Source organism: Haliaeetus albicilla, chromosome 12 (assembly GCF_947461875.1).
Source record: "Haliaeetus albicilla chromosome 12, bHalAlb1.1, whole genome shotgun sequence".
Taxonomy (NCBI): domain Eukaryota; kingdom Metazoa; phylum Chordata; class Aves; order Accipitriformes; family Accipitridae; genus Haliaeetus; species Haliaeetus albicilla.
Genome location: NC_091494.1, coordinates 8826274 through 8844040, shown reverse-complemented (window position 1 = coordinate 8844040; position 17767 = coordinate 8826274). Strand labels below are relative to the sequence as shown.

Genomic DNA, 17767 nt, shown 5'->3' with positions numbered 1-17767 from the left:
ACTATCTTGTATTTCTGTACCTTTCAGAAGTTGATGTTTTAGATTTGCTCTTCAGGGCTAAGTATTTCTCTCTGCAGACGCCGCACAATAAATAGTAAGGATTTCCGCTTCCACATTCACCACCAAACCATCCATCCACGTAAGAACCATTGCTACGATAGCCCTGGCGATTTGCACTGCGACCACAGCCTGGGTGGTTTCTTTTCATGTGTTGATTGAAGCTGACAACACTGGATTCACACAGTTCACAAACCACTACTTCTTCTCTGTCTTCAGATTCACAAACATGCTGCGTAGTAAGATTTTCACATGTTATTTGTTAAGAATAAATATCTTCATATTAGCTATAAAATATGCCAATATTCTTAGGTGGATGTTCCTGCCCATTTCTGTTACACACACAGAGTGATATTTATATGGTTAACATGCACAAAAGCAAAGCAGAAATAGACAATTTAAGACATAATAGACAATTTAAGACATAAAAAAGAGCAGACCATCTCAGAACAGGAAAAACATTTGAAAATAAAGTTTCGGAGGATGAGATTTTCCTATTTCATTTCAGATCTGACTCAAAAGTCTTGACAGTGTAACTTTTCACATATAACTCTGCTAGCTGCCATTCAATGCTGTCTTTAAGTTATCTGGTTCTCCCCAGAACTTCACTGAGAAGAAAAAAGAATCCTTTCTTTTTCAGACAATTGGACTTTACATTTACTGAGCAACAATAATTACCATTTGTGTCAATAAATTCTCAGGTTTTATCTGAATATAAAGTACAGTTTTCTACAATTACGTTTCTGTCCTAAGTCAGTAATTTCATTGTGATGTTCCAGTGAAACAAGCTCTCTGAAGAATTCAATATGCATACTGAAACTTGCTTCCATATCAGAGGCAGGTAACATCGTAATTAGGAGACGAAAGCTTAGTCTTGTGGGATATGCTTGTCTAATTTGACATGGATAATCCAGGACTAACAAGCTGCTGCTGTTATATTTCTTTTCCACCTCAAATGTATTTTTAGTGGGCTATACAACGATAGAGTGAGGACTGTCACCATATCCTTCCCAGAGAATGAAATACATGACATGACTAAATTAAGAAAAACTGATTTAAGTGCAAACTATGTTGCAACAGATCAGATTATAAGGATGATATTATTATTACTACTACTACTACAACAACAAACTTTTACAACAATGTTTGTTACCTCACACAGCTAAGCAATCTGGAACACCTACTTGATTTCTAAGTGATATCGAAACAACAACTATACTAGTTCTGTGCTCATCTTTCAGGGGAGGGAGAAGAAAAACTACGTACATGTAAAATTGCAGAGCAAGAAACACAAGAAAGCATTATTCTTAATCTAAAAGTGAAGCTACGGAATACAAGAAGATTTTAAGCATTGTTGGAATTTAGTAAGGTATTTTCAAACAGGTTATAAGCATGTGCATGTTACTTTAAATTTAAAAATATGAACATGTAAAAAGCAGTAAGTTAAAGCAGCCCCCGCTGCAGTCACACACACCCAGGTAGGCCAATCCAATACCTCTGGGATCCACATTCCCAGAATATCATTATCACTAGCCAGGTCTTGCCCAAACATAGCTTCCATTGCTTCATCATCAAGGTCAATTTCCAACTCCTCATCCAAGTTGAAGTCATAAAGCGCCCCTGGATCTTGCTGCAAAGATATCCCTTCTCTTCGGCTCTGATTCCTGTGGGCCTGTACAGAGCGGTATAATCCCGCTCAAGTAAAAAAAAAAAAAAAAAAAAAAAAAAAAAGGGAAAAAAAAAAGGAAAGCAGTACTTTTATTTTGCATGTAATAAAGATGGCTGTACTTTCAACTTCCTTCTGCTTTGTTTTTAACTTTTCTGCTAAACATAATCTACTTATTACCACATGAAACACTTAAATATACACTGATACACATTTGTGAAGGAGAGTCTTGTAACTTTCATGCTAAGTACCAATCCCCCTACTCTTCGTTTACTGGATAAGCAAAGGCCTTGGAAGTCTTTCAGTATACTTACCAGCACGTGCTAGCAATGTTCGAGCAGCTAAATCAAATTTGTGTCTTCTCGTTACAGCTGACCGACTCCTAGAAGGAGGTCCGCTTGCAGAAGCTGCATTATCCACATGATCCATATTATCAGGGCTACAAGGATTTGTAATTTACAGGTAAATCAAGTTTTAAACAGCCACATACAGTAAGCAAGCAAAAATACTAGGACAATATTTATTGGCATTTTTTTTTCTTTCTTTCACAGAAGATAAAAAAGGGAATTTGGAAATCAAGAATTTTCAGTTCCACTGCAGCACCTATTTACTGCCTTTTTGACTGTGAGATTTACCTCAAACAAATTACATGCAGCAATGTCAACACCTGTTCGATGCTTCCACAGTGCCTAAGCATTGCAGAAATTTTGGGAGAGCACTCATTTTATGCTGTCCATGTTAACTACAGCTCAAACTAGGTTTCTTCTCCTTTTAAAAAGAAATAAAATCAACATTTCTGTTGTTGCTGCCTCAGTCATTCCCCCTTTTGCCCAGAATCTTCTGCAAAACATGAATTTAAGTTCATTAGTAAGACTTGTTGCTTAGTTTATTTTTCCCAACTGCAATCTGCATGAAATGACAGTTTACCTGGGACAAAGTAACCGAGGAAACTTAAAAATGCGTATCTCAGTAGGATCAAGGAATCTGAACAAAACATTCTCGAAATACATCTTGCAACTGTCATCCTCCCTATTAACAAAAAGGCTGGTGTATGGTTCCTAATAGGTGTCACTTAAAAATATAACCACTACTTTTAGGATTAAAAACAAAACAAAAGAAAAACAACCACCTTCCCTCCTTGTTTAATAGATAGTTTAGATCTAAGGTTGTGAAGGTGACTGAGAATGTAAACTTCAATTCAGTTTCATCCTCTCTGGACAAACCAAGAATTAATTTAAAAAGAAGACTGTAGAAAAATACGTGTTCATGAATACACTGAAGAAAAAAATACTCCAGTCAAATTCTGCTTTATTACTAGGTCTTTTAGGTAAAATGTAAGCTCTATGCTTTCATTTTTTTTGTTCCTCTTTCCTCTTTTTTTTTGATGGAAGGATGTTCAATTACATTCTTCCCCAGTTCTGTGTACAAACAGTACTGGAAAATAAATGCACCATCTACACCTAATTTAATCGCATCTTTGCTTTTACTCATGTTGTAACAAAATTCAAAAGTGGCATTACAAAGTAGTGTTCTGTCAGCAACAATGAACTTGTGAAATTTTCAGTTTCAGGAACAGATTACAAACAATTGGAAGAAAACTACATTTTACCTTTCACTAAATCCTTCCTCCATTTCAGTGGCATCAGCAGAAGGGATATCACCTGGTGACTGCAAGTAACAATGATCACCAGATTTTCCACCACTTCCAGAGACTATTGTCCCATGTCGTGAATCTGCAGTCCCTTCTGACTGGGGCTCTACATCCTCTTCGTTTCCGGGGTGCTCTATCATCCACATGGCCAGCACCGTGATATTCTGTGCATCTGCTTCTCCTCTGGCACCTGAAAGCAGGAAAAATCACACTTTAGAATTGTATTATATCATTGATGGTGAAAAAATCAATTCTTCCCCATAAGTGGTTATAGAACTTAAAAATTAAGTATTGCATTGGAAAAAATTATTTCATATTTATCTAATTTTTCAGTTTAAACTGATATTATAGTTATTGATTACCTGTAGCTTCCATAGCTTTTGCAATTTGCCTGAGGGAGAACCCCATTTCTAACAATGGAACAGCAATGGCAGGAGGAGGAGGTGATGTTGAAAGTCGGCTGCTTGGATCAGACAAAGCTTAAAAGACAGAAAACATTAAATGTAAAGTGCATAAATCTTTCTTCAGTGTTACTTTACTAGACCTTACTTTGATATATTAGCTTCAAATAAGGGAATAATTGCCCTTAACAATTTTCCTCTCTACTACTTCCACAAAGCAAGATGCTTTCTGTAATGAAATCAGACAGTGTTCATTCTTATTGGTAACATGTGTTACATAAGCCTCTTTTTAATCAAGTAGGATACTGATGTTATTCAAAGAACTATTTCTTTTAAGATATTTCTAAGAAGTTTATTTCCATTTAATACTGTATCAAATTATCTATTTGATTTATATTTAGGTAGACTAAAGTTATCTTTGTCCGAATCATCAAGATTCCCAAATGTTACGAGACCACACCAATCCACATTCCTCTTAAGGAACAGAAAGAGACCTCAGCTAAGCTGGTGGCATATCTGAAAAATCTCTTTGCAGATGTTGGCTGTATTTCTGTGCAGAGTCTTTCAAGGGACTCTAAAAAGGTCAGCTACTGTCCAAAAAACAGCGTCCTTATCATTTACCATGAAAGTGGGATCTGATCAATGAAGGCATCAATAACATACTAATAAACATTGTTGTAAAGACAGTATCATGACTAGAAGCAAGGCATCTCTCTCTCAAAAAAAAAAAAGTGAAATTGGACAGACAAGTTGCTATGCAACAAATGAAACAGCTACAAGACCCAACTAATAGCATGGATATAAGAGCAAGAATAAAAAGTTCTATCAGTCAGGAATTTTAAAGCATGGACTTTGTTTCTCAGAACTGTGTATGAAATCTGGAGAACCTACTTTAACTCAGTCTCTTCTATTCATTTCATACAACACACATATATATGGACTTGTATTTTTCTTTTTAGTATTATCTCCTTTGCATCACAACATTCATTTGTGCTCTTTAGAAGCTCAAGATCCTCTCAAGATGCTCAACCTCCTAGCTATTCCATTCTGTATGTACACTGGAACAGAGCAAGTTTCTGTTCTGAGTAGTGCAGTGCAGGCAGTAATAGAACTTCTATGAACAGAAGCCTCCCATTACCTCCACATGATTCCAAACAGCAGCATGAGGAGCCCATGAAGGTTGGGCAGCCCTCTCTATCTCATTGAACAAGATTAATTGGAAGGAGCTATGCTGGTGTATGTATCATAAAATACACCAATTCTTGTCTTCTGCATGGTATATGATCTAACAAAAGCTAGACAATCAGTGCACTAAACAGTGGCATGCAACCAGGGAAGCAAGTCCAAGGCGGATTAAAATTTTGAAGCAATTACCAGTTATACTGCATTCTCATTTTATACGTGTAGTTAGTAATCCATTAAAAACCAATTTCATTTGCTTGATAAAGTCTACACCTAGACAAACTACAGCTTTTTGTCCTAAGATCGTCATTAAAAGGTTTTCAACAATGCTTTGCAAGTTAGGTTGCATTAAAAAGAAATCCCGTTGGTTTTCAGTGTCTTAAAAAACTACACTGAACTTCTGCAAACTACTAACTTGGCCACATTTCTATCTATATTGACTACAAATTTACCTGTACGATTGGCAGGCCTCGCAGACTGGGAATCAGGAGAAGTCAAACTTTGTCTCCTTCCAACTTCATCTGAAGGAGATGTTGGTAAAGAAGATATTGGAGGAGTCTGAGCACGTCGTGCTGGAAGTACAGTCGTAGTAGGATAACTAGAGAACATTTGCCTTTAAAAAAGAACAATATACATTAATATTAAAAAGAGCTATGCTGAAAAAGGTCTGACACAAGAAATACATCAAATTAGAGTGCACTTGGCAAGTCATACTTACATCAATTGAGTTTTGAAAGGGTAAGGCACAGACATACATGGGGGAGCCAGAAAAACCCTGTTGGAACAGCTTATTCCTACCACATTTGCCTAGAAAGTTAAATTCTAAGCATGCACCTAAAAAAACCCGTCATAGACCAAGAGCTGTCCTAGGAGATAAAAGAGAAGTAAACACTCTTCCCATTCCTGGTAATAGCACATTGTTCTGGCTTTTGTCAAATTGTATCTGCAAAACCTTTAAGAAAAGAGGTCAGATACATGAACAGAAATAAACTTAGAACAGGACTCTATTCAATGTGAAGCAGATTTCCTTCTACATCACAAATAGTCTCTGTAGATTAACTAGCTTTATCTTACTTCCATTTCTGTATGTGAGGGTAGGATGAAATGAGGCCTTAGCTTGCAGGATGTTACCTACAAACTAAGATCTACTCTAGTTTGAGAATCAACAACTATTTGTTAAAAATACAGAATTTCAGAGATTTGTAATTTAAACTATACCAAATAAATGTGAGAACTGAAGGACAACATAAGGAAGGTATTTTCTTCTGTCTTGAAGAATTCAGATGTTACATATATACACAGTGTATATTAAAAGCTTAACAACTTTTTATTTCTAGTAACCCATGTCCTGCAAGGCAGAGAACAAATTAAACTCTGTCCTCTGCAGAGGCAGTCCTTGACAGTAAATACAATCACTGATATTTTCAAAAGCTTAGACAGCTAAAGACATATATTGTATAGAAACCACACAACTGGTTCCCTCCACCCACAAAATCGTATATGCTGAAAATAAAGATATTTTACCTAAGAAGACTGAGAGGCATAACACCAGGTGATTCTGAAGCTGGAACTGTTTCAGTATCAGTTACCGGAGTAGTAGCAGTGGTAGTATCCTCCAGAGAGCTGCTCATGAAAGATGTCGTGCTAGAAGCAGAAGGGCTGGTTGTAACTGGTGTTTGGGCTTGCTGAGACTGATCCCCTTCTTCTACTTGTTGATCTACTTCTGCAACACAAAAAAGGATGTTACAGGAACATTAATATAATTGTGTAGAGCAAAATAGTAGCTGTGGCTAAACCTTCAAAAATAACTTTCATTATTTAAAATTCCCCCCAAAGAAAGGGGTGTGCAGAAATGCACACCACACAAATACTTCTGCCAATAACTCATGGACTTAGGTAAAGAAATCAGTCTATCGGCTCTTGCTGTTGTCATACTGATACAAGGTAAACAGTAAACAAGTCTCTCCAGATGATAACAGAAGTCATTTACTTGGTTAGATCTTACGATATTTAGAGATTTAGATTTATGATTGTAACAGGATTATTCTCTTAGGCAAAAGGGAAAGAAGTCTCAGATATAGAAATAGAGCTGATTAACTAAAAAGCTATTTTTAACTCAGCTGTGTAACTAACAGATTTTTGAAGGGGTTTTTTTGTTCATTTAGAAGAAGTCCTTAAGACAGTAAAGAACCAGATAGTGCAGTAATTAGCTTTAATCTTTTAGATATTTTTTTCTGTGTTTAAACTGATTTAAATCGTTTCCCTGAAGATGCAGACTGTAATACACATATTTTTAAGAAGAAAAAGAATGATACACATTTTCTTTTCAGCTTCTTTAGTGTAGTGACAAATATCTTGGAAGACAAAACCCCAAAACCAAAACCCCACAACTGATTTAAGAGATTTTCACAGACAGAAACACAGATTACTTACACCCTGAACATACACATGCTCAACATCGTCTGTTAACATGACTGCATACAATCACATTTAACAGTGAACTTTATGATTTACATCACATGCAAATCCTTCTGACAAATATATAGAGAACTGCTCATTTTTAAAAAGTATTAAAAACAAACTAGAAGCTCTTATATTTCTGTTTGACTGATATGGATTCACTTTTTATTAAAATAAGGAATCGGAGAAAAACCAAAAATGTCAGTATTATTATCTACAAAACAGTAAAACTTCTTTGTAAAATTTCTCTGTCCAATTAACATTCCTTCAAAGTATAACCACTAAAAAATTACAGGATTGTTATTTGTATTATAATTGTTACTATTAATTTTAATAGAAATAAAAAAATAATTTAGCACTATACTTCCATAATTTTGAAAATGTACCTTGTTTAAGTCTGCCACCAAACTGATCCTCCAGCAGCCCGTGAACCACTAATTTGTAGATCATGGCTTGTGCTCGTTCCAAATCTGCCAGTCCTAGGGCTCTTTTAATTGGTGAACGCATGACGGCCCGCTTCACCATGTGTCGCATCAGGAACTGCAAGGCAGCACGCATTTCAACATCTTCATGAACAACTGGAGAACTAGCACAATCAGAGTTGTGACCATTTTCTGCCAGGACTTTTGGTATTAACAGTAGTTCAGCATATTTACTACAACTGAGAAGAACACTAAGTGACTTCATAGCACCAAGATAAAGATAGGATAGCTGTACTGCTCTGATTTCCGACTGCACTATATCATGATTTCTTGGAGTATGTTCATGATTCTTTTTTCTTCCTTCAGCAGGTTGATGTTGGGATTCCATACCTAGTGTTGATGGTTCTAAAGAAAAGGAAGCAATTTCATTTTCTGACTTAGAGCTTGTAGCGCTATGTCCTTTGTTATCATCAGCACTTTGTCCTAATCGAATATCTGATCCAACATCACCCTCCATTTTCTGGTCCATTTCCCCTTTATCTTCAGATTCATGTCTGTGTTTTTTCTCATGTCTCTTGGTGCTTTGCTTTCCCATATCTTCATGAATACCAGTCAGATAGGTAAGGTCCAGCAACACAGTAGCCGTCAGCCCACGAAATCTTGCAACATCAAAAGGCAGTGGTTCGCAGGGCTCCAGATTATACAATGGAGTATCACTAGGCGACCAAAAAGTTGGGAAGCTTTAATAAAGATCAGAATGACACAGGAAAAAGCAAGTGAGGGAGAGACAGGAGGAAAGTACAGGAAATAATGTAGGCAAAGTAAGATGTAAAATATATTTAATAAAATAAACAAACCAATTCTAAAAATTAAACGTAAACAGGGGAAAATGAGGTTATGATCAGAAAATGGGGAGATTGGTATCAGAGTAAAGGCAACAAAGCATGCACAGGTTTTCAACAACAAGCATTAAAACCCAGAAGCATCATAGAAGCTATCAATTCTGTGCTGATAGAGGTTTCTGCTGTATTATTTATGTAACAGAGTTCTACTAAGAAAAACTACCTTAAGCCAAATTTTATCATTGTACCTGAGCTGAATTTGTGAATAGGTATAAAAGCTTAGAAAGAAAACACTCCTAAACTTTTTTCACATTAAGGTAAACCTTTGATTGACCTCACATTCCTGTTCAACGATTCACCACAAAGAGCACACTACTGATAGCTTATGATAATTCTGTCTCTGGTTATGTCATGAGAGATTACCTGGAGAGAACAGTGACTTTTTAAAAACACAGGTCAGAAAACCCAACAGATATATCTGTCTATCTGTCCATCTATATTCAGTGAAAATTTTTTGTAATATTTAGGACTGTTACATTTGACTAATTTTCACTCTAAGCAGGACAAAAATTCATCAGCCTGTATTTCCATAAATCTTGTATTTTCCATACATCCAGCAGATAAAGGACTTTTAAATCTTCGTTTTATTATCCCAAAATGTTTTCCTATTTTACAATGTAAACTTCTACCTAAAAATGAAAGCAAGCTTTAGCCTGGTTTTAGTTAAGAAGGTATATTCTGAACTTAATTCAATGCATTAACAAAAGCTTGCCTATGTTCAAGCACCATACCACTTCACTCAAATAATATTTCAAATTATTTTAAGGGCACACTTACTTTAAGGCTACACTGTCACACAGGCATACTTGAAAGACTTTATATCTGGAACTAAATTTGACTATAAATTGCACTTCACTATATTTAGTTAAAGTGACAACAGCCTTTGCATAAAGACAAAATAGGCATAATGTTGCAACAGCACTAAGAGGTGAACTGACCTTGGTTGTTTCAGAATGTAATTGTAACTGGTGGCAAAAAAAATAATTACTGTTCAATTTCTCCAGAAGATTATGGTTCAACTATAGCCAGAAGGAGTTTAAGAAATTTAGTGAATCAAATCTTTTCCACACAAAAATGCAGGCAATTCCTGCAAGAGCACCAGAGAGCCCAGAGAAGCCACTAGCTTCATTTCAGTTTCCTTCCTTCCTTTGCTTTGAAGGCACATCTGCAAGATAGGTGGAAAAAGGAGTATCTCCTTCCAGCCTCCTCCCCAATTCTCACCATCATCTGCAGAACAACTCTGGAGTATTATCATCTAATACAGGGGCATTCCTTTAGCTCTCTAAGGCAGGTCAGAGAATAAACAAACACTACTTCAAGGCAGCATTAATTTGAATACCATCATTCAATCCACCATTAAGAAGAGAGAATCCTCCCACCTCCTGACCTTAACCACTCCTCAAGCCCCACAGAGCAATTTCCAGTCCCCTAAGAAGGGACTGACAATGCAGCAAAGATACCTGTTCTCAGCTCTAATAAACTGAACCAGGTCTCTCTTCAGAACCAGGTTGACCATTTACAACAAAAACATGCACTAGCCCCCAGTAAAAATTTGTGTTCTTTACAGACGTAATCAAGAAGCTGTGGTAAATTAAGACAGCAATAATGTTTTAGTTAGCCAATACATACCAAATCTAAAACAAGCAATGCTCATTTCATATCTAGGAAAACTGGCAAGCTGGTCACATCCCAACTCTAAAACCTAGAGGTCAATCTAGGCTTCTGCCTAACGATTCTTGCCAATTCAAAACTATCAAATTTATTTTTTTACAAAAGGCATTTTATTACTAGGTAGCATAAAAAATTAACTCATAATATTTGTTTTAAAATGCCAAATTTTGAAGTCTAAGCTTAAAATAATTCATCAGCACAACTCTAATGTAAAATATATGTTACTTCTGAAGATTGCCAAGCACAAAACACCGCTAGATTGTGTGAAGTGTAGGAAATGAGCATACCTGATAGTAATTTCTGCTTCATCCCATTGGACCTTGGCAGATGTACTGCCCTCCTTCACTACTCCAAGCAAGGTGGCATGACGTCCAGTTTGCTTGTGTACACATCGACCTCCAACTCTAAGACCAGCATCAACTCCACCAATTACTGCTAGAACAGGCCACACTTCCACACAGAGCATCTTCAACTGCAGTTCTGAAAGGTCAGCCAGACCATGCCTATTATGTTTGCTTTTCTCCTCCTCTTTATTTTCTTTCTCCTCTCTCACCTCATTCTCTTCTCGACTTTGAATTGAGCGACTTTTCTTCAGCTTTTGGCCTGCTTCTTTAAGACATGTTTTGATTTTATTCAGTCTTTCCATCATTTTTTTATTGATGCAGTGTGTCCAACGGTCTGTGCGATGAAGGATACGAATGAGTTGGATAGTGGCTTCTGCCAGCACTGCAGCAACAGGACTACAGATGGGGTCACCAGGTAGCAAATCTCTTGGTGTACCACGCATCTGCATATCACAGATTTTCACCTAAATGTTTAAAGAGAACAGTTTAAAAGTTATCTTCTCAACGTACCTGAAGAAGCTCCTTTTACAAATACAGGAGTCTCCTGCTGAACAGAAAAAATTACTAGCATTGCCTTTTTTTGCTTGGGATCCCTAGGAAATCCACCTTAACACTAATCAAAACCTGCATGCCTTCAAACTCAAGGATGCTGAAATTATAACAGTTCATGGTTTCTCACATAAGACTATCTGAAATTCCTAATACTACATTCTCCCTGGTTTCTGGGGAATGCAATTTTGTGTGTATAACATTAAGTCTGTAAATCAATTCTCAATAATAAAATACATTTTAAATTGACAATAGATTGCACAATATAGGAATTTATGAAAAGTCTGGCTAGTGTGCAAGTAATGTAAGTGCTATGTATGTCATAAACCAAAATGAATAATCAGTGACGTTCTCAGCACTTATTAGCTACCACCCCCACCCCCAAAAAAACCACCATCCATAACGTTTGACACAGAGGAAAACAGAAGAGAAAGGACAAACTTATGACCTCTTGTCATGGGTTAATCCCGGTAAGGCAGCTAAGCTCTACACAGCCACTCGATCACTCCCTCCATCAGGATGGGGAAGAGAATCAGAAGGGCAAAAGTGAGAAAACTCATGGGTTGAGATAAAGGAAGTTTCATAAATAAAAGAGAAAAAAAAAGACAAAATAAAACAAAATGAAAAAAACCAAGGGATGTAAAATGCAATTGCTCACCACCAGCTGACCAATGCCCAGACAGTCCCTGAGCAACAGAAACACCTGGCAAACTTCCCTGCAGTTTTATTGCTGTGCATAATGTTATATCGTATGTAATACCTCTTTGGTCACTTTAAGTGAGCTGACCGGCTGTGCTCCCTCCCAGCCTCTTGCCTATCCCCAACCTACTTGCTGGGAGGGACAGAGTGAGAAACTGAGAAAGCCTTGATGCTGTGTAAATACTGCTCAACAATAGCTCAACAAAAGCACTGTGCATTATCAACACTGATTTGTTCATAAATCCAAAACACAGCATCATACAGGCTGTTATAAAGAATATTGACTTTATCCCAGCCAAAACCAGTACACTTATTCAAATCAACATTTAAGTTACCTTCTCTCCTGGATTACTGCTATAGAACATAACACAAGGGTATAACTCTGCTGCATCCACATCTTCGAAAGCTAGTTTTGGCTCCTAGTTAAAAAACAAAACAAAACCCCTCAAACTTAGAACACCTTAACAAGCAAAAATAGGAAACATGGCAAAGTTATACCTGTATTATAATGCTTTTAAGTACTGAAACCGTCACATCTTAACTATCATGCTTAACTTCATATAAAATATCCATGCCAAATTACTATGGCAAAAAACAGCAAAAAAACAACTGATGTTAAATACCTCTCCATTTTTACCAAAGGAAATAGTTCTTGCTTCCATATCTAAGACGCATGTGATGAAATCTCCTTGGGTAAAGCTGGACAGAGTCAAAGTTTGTTCTCCATTGTGATAAAGGTTACCACTATAGGCTCTATATAGCCACATATCTGAGGTAGTGCGATGGTTAAAATCATGTACTGGCCAGCGAGAAACTCCTACGCATGTGCCTTCATTGCCTCGATTCTCCTTCACAATGTAGAACTAGCAGGCAAAACAACACAAACAGGGCAAAAAAGTCAAGAATATACATTTTAATACAATAAAGCAATGAAAATTTACCTTACACATATTTATGTATACTTTTAACTGGTTTAGTCAGAAGGTTTTAATAAATAAAAAATAATAAGCTAATAAGCTAAAATCATGCTCTACCTCTAAAATGACATCTTGGTGTATAGGGTCAGTCATTAACAAGTCATTTAAACTTAACCTACCAGTAATTAAGAAAACTGTAGGTAAATAGACAAAGAAGTTGTGGGTTTTTTCCAGACTCAAAATGCACACACCCAGAAGTTAGGTTACAAGTGCTAAAATTAATATTACAGAAATAAATAAGCTTTATTTCTCACATTTACAGTGAGTGATTTACACAGATTCCAGTTAAAAAAGAAGGGAAAGTGTTATGCTCAAAGATGGTACTAACAACGACTACAACTGTTTATGTATCTATATTCCTAAAAAAATCACTCCACATGTTGTATTAAAAGCTGGTCTTGTCAGTCAGACAGGCTGATGTGACTTTTTGCAAGAAAACAAAATAATTTTGTGAAGTGGTTTCCTAAAGAAAAAATTCAAAATTTACATATTTCAGTAGGTAGCTTTTGCAATACAACACACATTTGTGCTGACTATGGATGTTAGGGACAAGTATGATCACCTCTACAAATAGGCAACACATATTCACAGTCTCTGATCCATGTACTGGGATACGCAAATGGCAGTCCTCAAAAGCAGCCACAAACTCTTCACTTCGGATTCAAAATCATAGAATCATGGAATGATCTAGGTTGGAAAAGACCCTTAAGATCATCGAGTCCAACCATAAATTGTCATTTACTCAAGAAAGTTGTCATAAGGGAAAAAAACATAGGTAGCTGTTGTTTATAGATCATAGTATATTTCCAAAAACAAAGTAAGAGAAGAAATACACTTTTATGCAACCTACCTTCCACTGGTAACACCCAGAAGTAACTCCAGTGGATGCTAAACCATATCCTTTACCTCCACTTCCATGAGTTAGAATCTGCCCATTCTCCACTATGCAGCACTGAGCTTTCTCAGGGTCAAAGGACACTTCCTGTATGGGAAGATTCTCATCTTCATCTTCAGACTCTCCCTGCTTCTATCAGAAATAGGACAAAATACCTGTGGTAAATGTAACTCAGTTGCATTCAGTCAAGAGAGAAAGTAAAAACTTCATTACCTGTAGCTTCATTTCTTGCTCTTTCTCCTTTATTTGAATTGCATGTTTAGCCTGAGCTATTGGAGTCTCCCACATGCAGTCAGACAGAAGTGAAAATAATCGTTCAACAACCTGGTGCATTAGAATATAATTCAGATCATTTTAAATCCAAGAAGAGGACAACAAATAGTATTATATTGTTTTTACTTTACTTTGTAGGTATAAATGTCAACATATTTAATGCTCTTAGATAAGCAAATATCTACACTGAGCCTCATTTGATTTGGATTCTGAACCAACCTATGAAACATTTAAAAGTTTAATGAGACTATCTGAAGAAACAGATGTAAAAGCTTATAACGAAATATAAAGACCTGAGCCATTTGATCATCTTCAACGCCAGATTCACAAGCAGGTAACACAGCTTCTAGTACGTGAAGTGCAAGAAGTCTAGTCCTCAAATTGCCAACCAAGGGAACTCCTAAAGATGCAACAATATGTTAATAATCTGAAAGTGACTTCTGCATCAGGCATGCACCTATGATGCCAGCTACATGCCACTAGCGCACAATTCTCCAAAGCATAACTTGTGTACGTCTACTGAAGTTAGTTTTCGTTGTTTGCTATGTAACATATGTTCTAACAGGACCTATTTTTAGGAACTCCACTACAGAGATGCAAGTAATGATTGAGCATATTTTGAAAAGATCATACCTGAGCAACACTTCTGAGAAGCAATGTTAAGAAGTACTTCCGTCCACTTTGGAGATGCCATTTTTGACTGAATTGCTTTTGAAGACACTACTCTACGTAGGAAAACAAGGAAGTCACCCAGGTGCAATTCCGCTGCATGTTGCTTTCGGAGGGCAGCTAAGAAGTTAAATTTAAAGTTTTCATTTACAACCTTATTATTACAATGTTACTAGCAGTCCTTGTTACTGGCAACAAACTGTTCTTAAGTAAAAATACAATGATCAGCTATTACAAGATGGTTGGCTGTTATCCTTGGCTGACTGATAGCTGCCCACCAAGCTGCTCTCTCACTTCTTCTCCTCAGCAAGACAGGTGGAGAAAATAAGATGAAAAGGCTCACTGGTCAAGATAAGGGCAGTGACATCACTTACCAATTACCATCATGGGCAAAACAGACTCAACTTGGGGAAGATTAATTTGATTTATTGCCAGTGAAAAATAGAGTAAGAGAAAATTGAAACACCTTCCTCCCCAACCACCCCTTCTTCCCAGGCTAGACTTCACTCCTAACTCTTCTGCCTCCCCACCCCTGAGCAGAGCAGGGGGATCGAGAACCTGAGGGGGTTGCGGTCACTTCGTAACACTTCGTCTCTACTACTCCTGCTCCATAACATGTCCTTCCCGTGGGCTGCAGTTCTTCAAGAACTGCTCCACTGCGGATCCTCTTCCACGGGATACAGTCCTTCGGGAACAGACTGCTCCAGCATGGGTCCCCCACAAGCCACAGTTCCTGCCAGAATCATGCTCCTGCATAGGCTCTCCACAGGCTGCAGCCTCCTTCAAGGCATATCCACCTGCTCTGGCAGGGGTCCTTCATGGGCTGCAGATGGACAACTGCTTCACCATGGTCTTCTTCACCAGCTGCAGGGGAATCCCTGCTCCAGACGCTGGAGCACCTTCCCCTCGTCCTCCTCCTTCTTCACGGACCTTGGTGTCTGCAAAGTTGTTTCTCTCACATTATTCCCACTCCTCTCTCACACAGCTGCTGTGCGGCATTTTTTACCCTTTCTTAAATATATTATCACAGAGGCACCACCAGTGTTGCTGACTAGCTCAGCGTTGGGCAGTGGTGGGTCTGTTTTGGAGCTGGCTGAAACTGGTTCTATCTGACATGGGGGCAAGCTCCTGATTTCTTCTCGCAGAAGCCACCCCTGCAACCCCCTCCCACTACCAAAACCTTGCCACATAAATCCAATACACACGATTTTTTATAAACGTCCCTCTTCTATAAAATGTAACCACTGGTTTCTAAGTATATTTTTTGTTTTATGGGGATTTTTGATGCAAAACACCATACTTCCTCACATCCCTGATTTGTATTCCAAGGCAGTTTCAACAAGAAAATGTCTGTGGAAAGACCTTATATCCTAATTTCTAATTAACTAATTATCTAAAGAATTCATCAGCTATTGCATTATTTATAAGTGAAGACAGTTATAAGCACAAGCAAAAACACATGTATACCTAAAACTGAGCTACAATTAAAAATCTCTTCAAACACACAATTTCCACAGAAATTCAAAATGCTCATTAAAGGACTGCAAATTATGTGAAGATATTAATAGTTCAGAAAATCTTTTGTTGCAGGTCTTTCAATATGACAGGATAGGGTCAACCTCTTCCCATCCACTCAGACTGCAAAACTGCATAATACAAAGCAAATGCAACAATTTCCTGAATTAAACTATATTTATTTGCAGTTTGAAATGTAGATAATTAAACTCCTATGACTGCATTTATGAAAAACACTACTACCAATAACTCATTTTTTAATGAAAAGAGTATTCTTCTCCTAATTCCAAACCAGATGGAGCAATTCTTATTCTCAACCTGCTCCTACCTTTAAATTGCTTTACGTATCAAAGTCTATATTAATCTGAACTGAGCACAGAATTATTTGTTGACTTTGTTTAATCTAATTTACAGAGTTAAGGATGACCCAACAATAATCAAAACACAGTAGAGTGGGTGAGGGCCTCAGCATTCAGTGGTTTCTTTTATTATGTTTCCTGGTATTTCAAACTTGTAACAGAAATTATGCAAGATAATTACCTCTGAAGTCTCTCTTCTCATTATCCCCATTTGAATCTGCCTTTTTTGATTCTACTTCATCTTCCTCACCTTCCCCTTCTCCAAAGGAAGCCATAAGCATTACACCAGCTTGTGATAACAAGTTCTTCAGCTGACTGCATAATAAATCCAGCAAAGACTGGACCACCTTTGGGCTCAGTTTGTCAGCATAGGTTCTATACACACACAAAAAAAGTAAAAATAAGAGAGCTCATCCAAGGAACAATAACATAAGACACAACTACAAACTCGGCGCAAGTGACAACTGGGCCTAACACAGCACTAATTCTAATTCATTGTATTGCGGCGGTTACTTTTACTCATCCTCCACCATATGCTTGGCAGATTATTCTTATTTAAACCCTATTTTTAAGACACTTTAAAACTGTCCAATCTTGGGAATCAAAGGATACATTTCCAATAATTCCTAGGGAAAAAAGAACAACTTAGTCAATTAAACACAATCCCACTGGAACTTCCAATGATGAGGTGTTGGTTTTGTGGGTTTGAGGTTTTTTTTTGGTGTGGGGTTATTGCGGTTTTTTTACATAACAGATTTGGCAGGTAAATGCAGTTTGTTGTATGAACACTGAAACGAAGATGCATGTACTGAATATTAAATAACGAGCTTGTTCCAAATAGAAAATACTTTCTCCACTGCTTTTTTCTTTACTGAGTTAAACTAAATATTTAAGTGTTGATAGCATTCTGGATGCTGTTCTCTGGTCTAGCAGAGGCCAGTATTCCTCAAAAGGTTACTTTATATTCCGAAAAGAAGCACAATGTACTGCTCTGAAGAACTCCTACCACATTATTGGTATCGCTTTTACACAAATGACTTTTACACAGCAACAGAAAGCCTCATCATATCAACTG

The 17767-nt window shown here is 37.2% G+C and overlaps 1 protein-coding gene across 6 annotated transcripts in view; it reads right to left on the bottom strand.

Annotated features, from left to right (window-relative positions):
• Positions 1–17767, bottom strand: part of HERC1 (HECT and RLD domain containing E3 ubiquitin protein ligase family member 1) — a 110546-nt gene that overhangs the window by 30090 nt on the left and 62689 nt on the right. For 3 of the 6 annotated variants that reach the window (XM_069797948.1, XM_069797953.1, XM_069797952.1), the window contains exons 30-45: positions 16874–17067; positions 14783–14938; positions 14443–14549; positions 14090–14200; positions 13832–14008; positions 12628–12867; positions 12340–12423; positions 10700–11220; positions 7804–8579; positions 6482–6680; positions 5410–5570; positions 3737–3853; positions 3333–3564; positions 2038–2162; positions 1532–1752; positions 21–289 (exon numbers count right to left, since the gene is read on the bottom strand). In XM_069797948.1, the coding sequence (XP_069654049.1) occupies positions 21–289; positions 1532–1752; positions 2038–2162; positions 3333–3564; positions 3737–3853; positions 5410–5570; positions 6482–6680; positions 7804–8579; positions 10700–11220; positions 12340–12423; positions 12628–12867; positions 13832–14008; positions 14090–14200; positions 14443–14549; positions 14783–14938; positions 16874–17067 (3690 nt within the window). The remainder of the gene's footprint in view (positions 1–20; positions 290–1531; positions 1753–2037; positions 2163–3332; positions 3565–3736; positions 3854–5409; positions 5571–6481; positions 6681–7803; positions 8580–10699; positions 11221–12339; positions 12424–12627; positions 12868–13831; positions 14009–14089; positions 14201–14442; positions 14550–14782; positions 14939–16873; positions 17068–17767) is intronic. The other 3 variants (XM_069797950.1, XM_069797951.1, XM_069797949.1) reach the window with 3 other exon arrangements.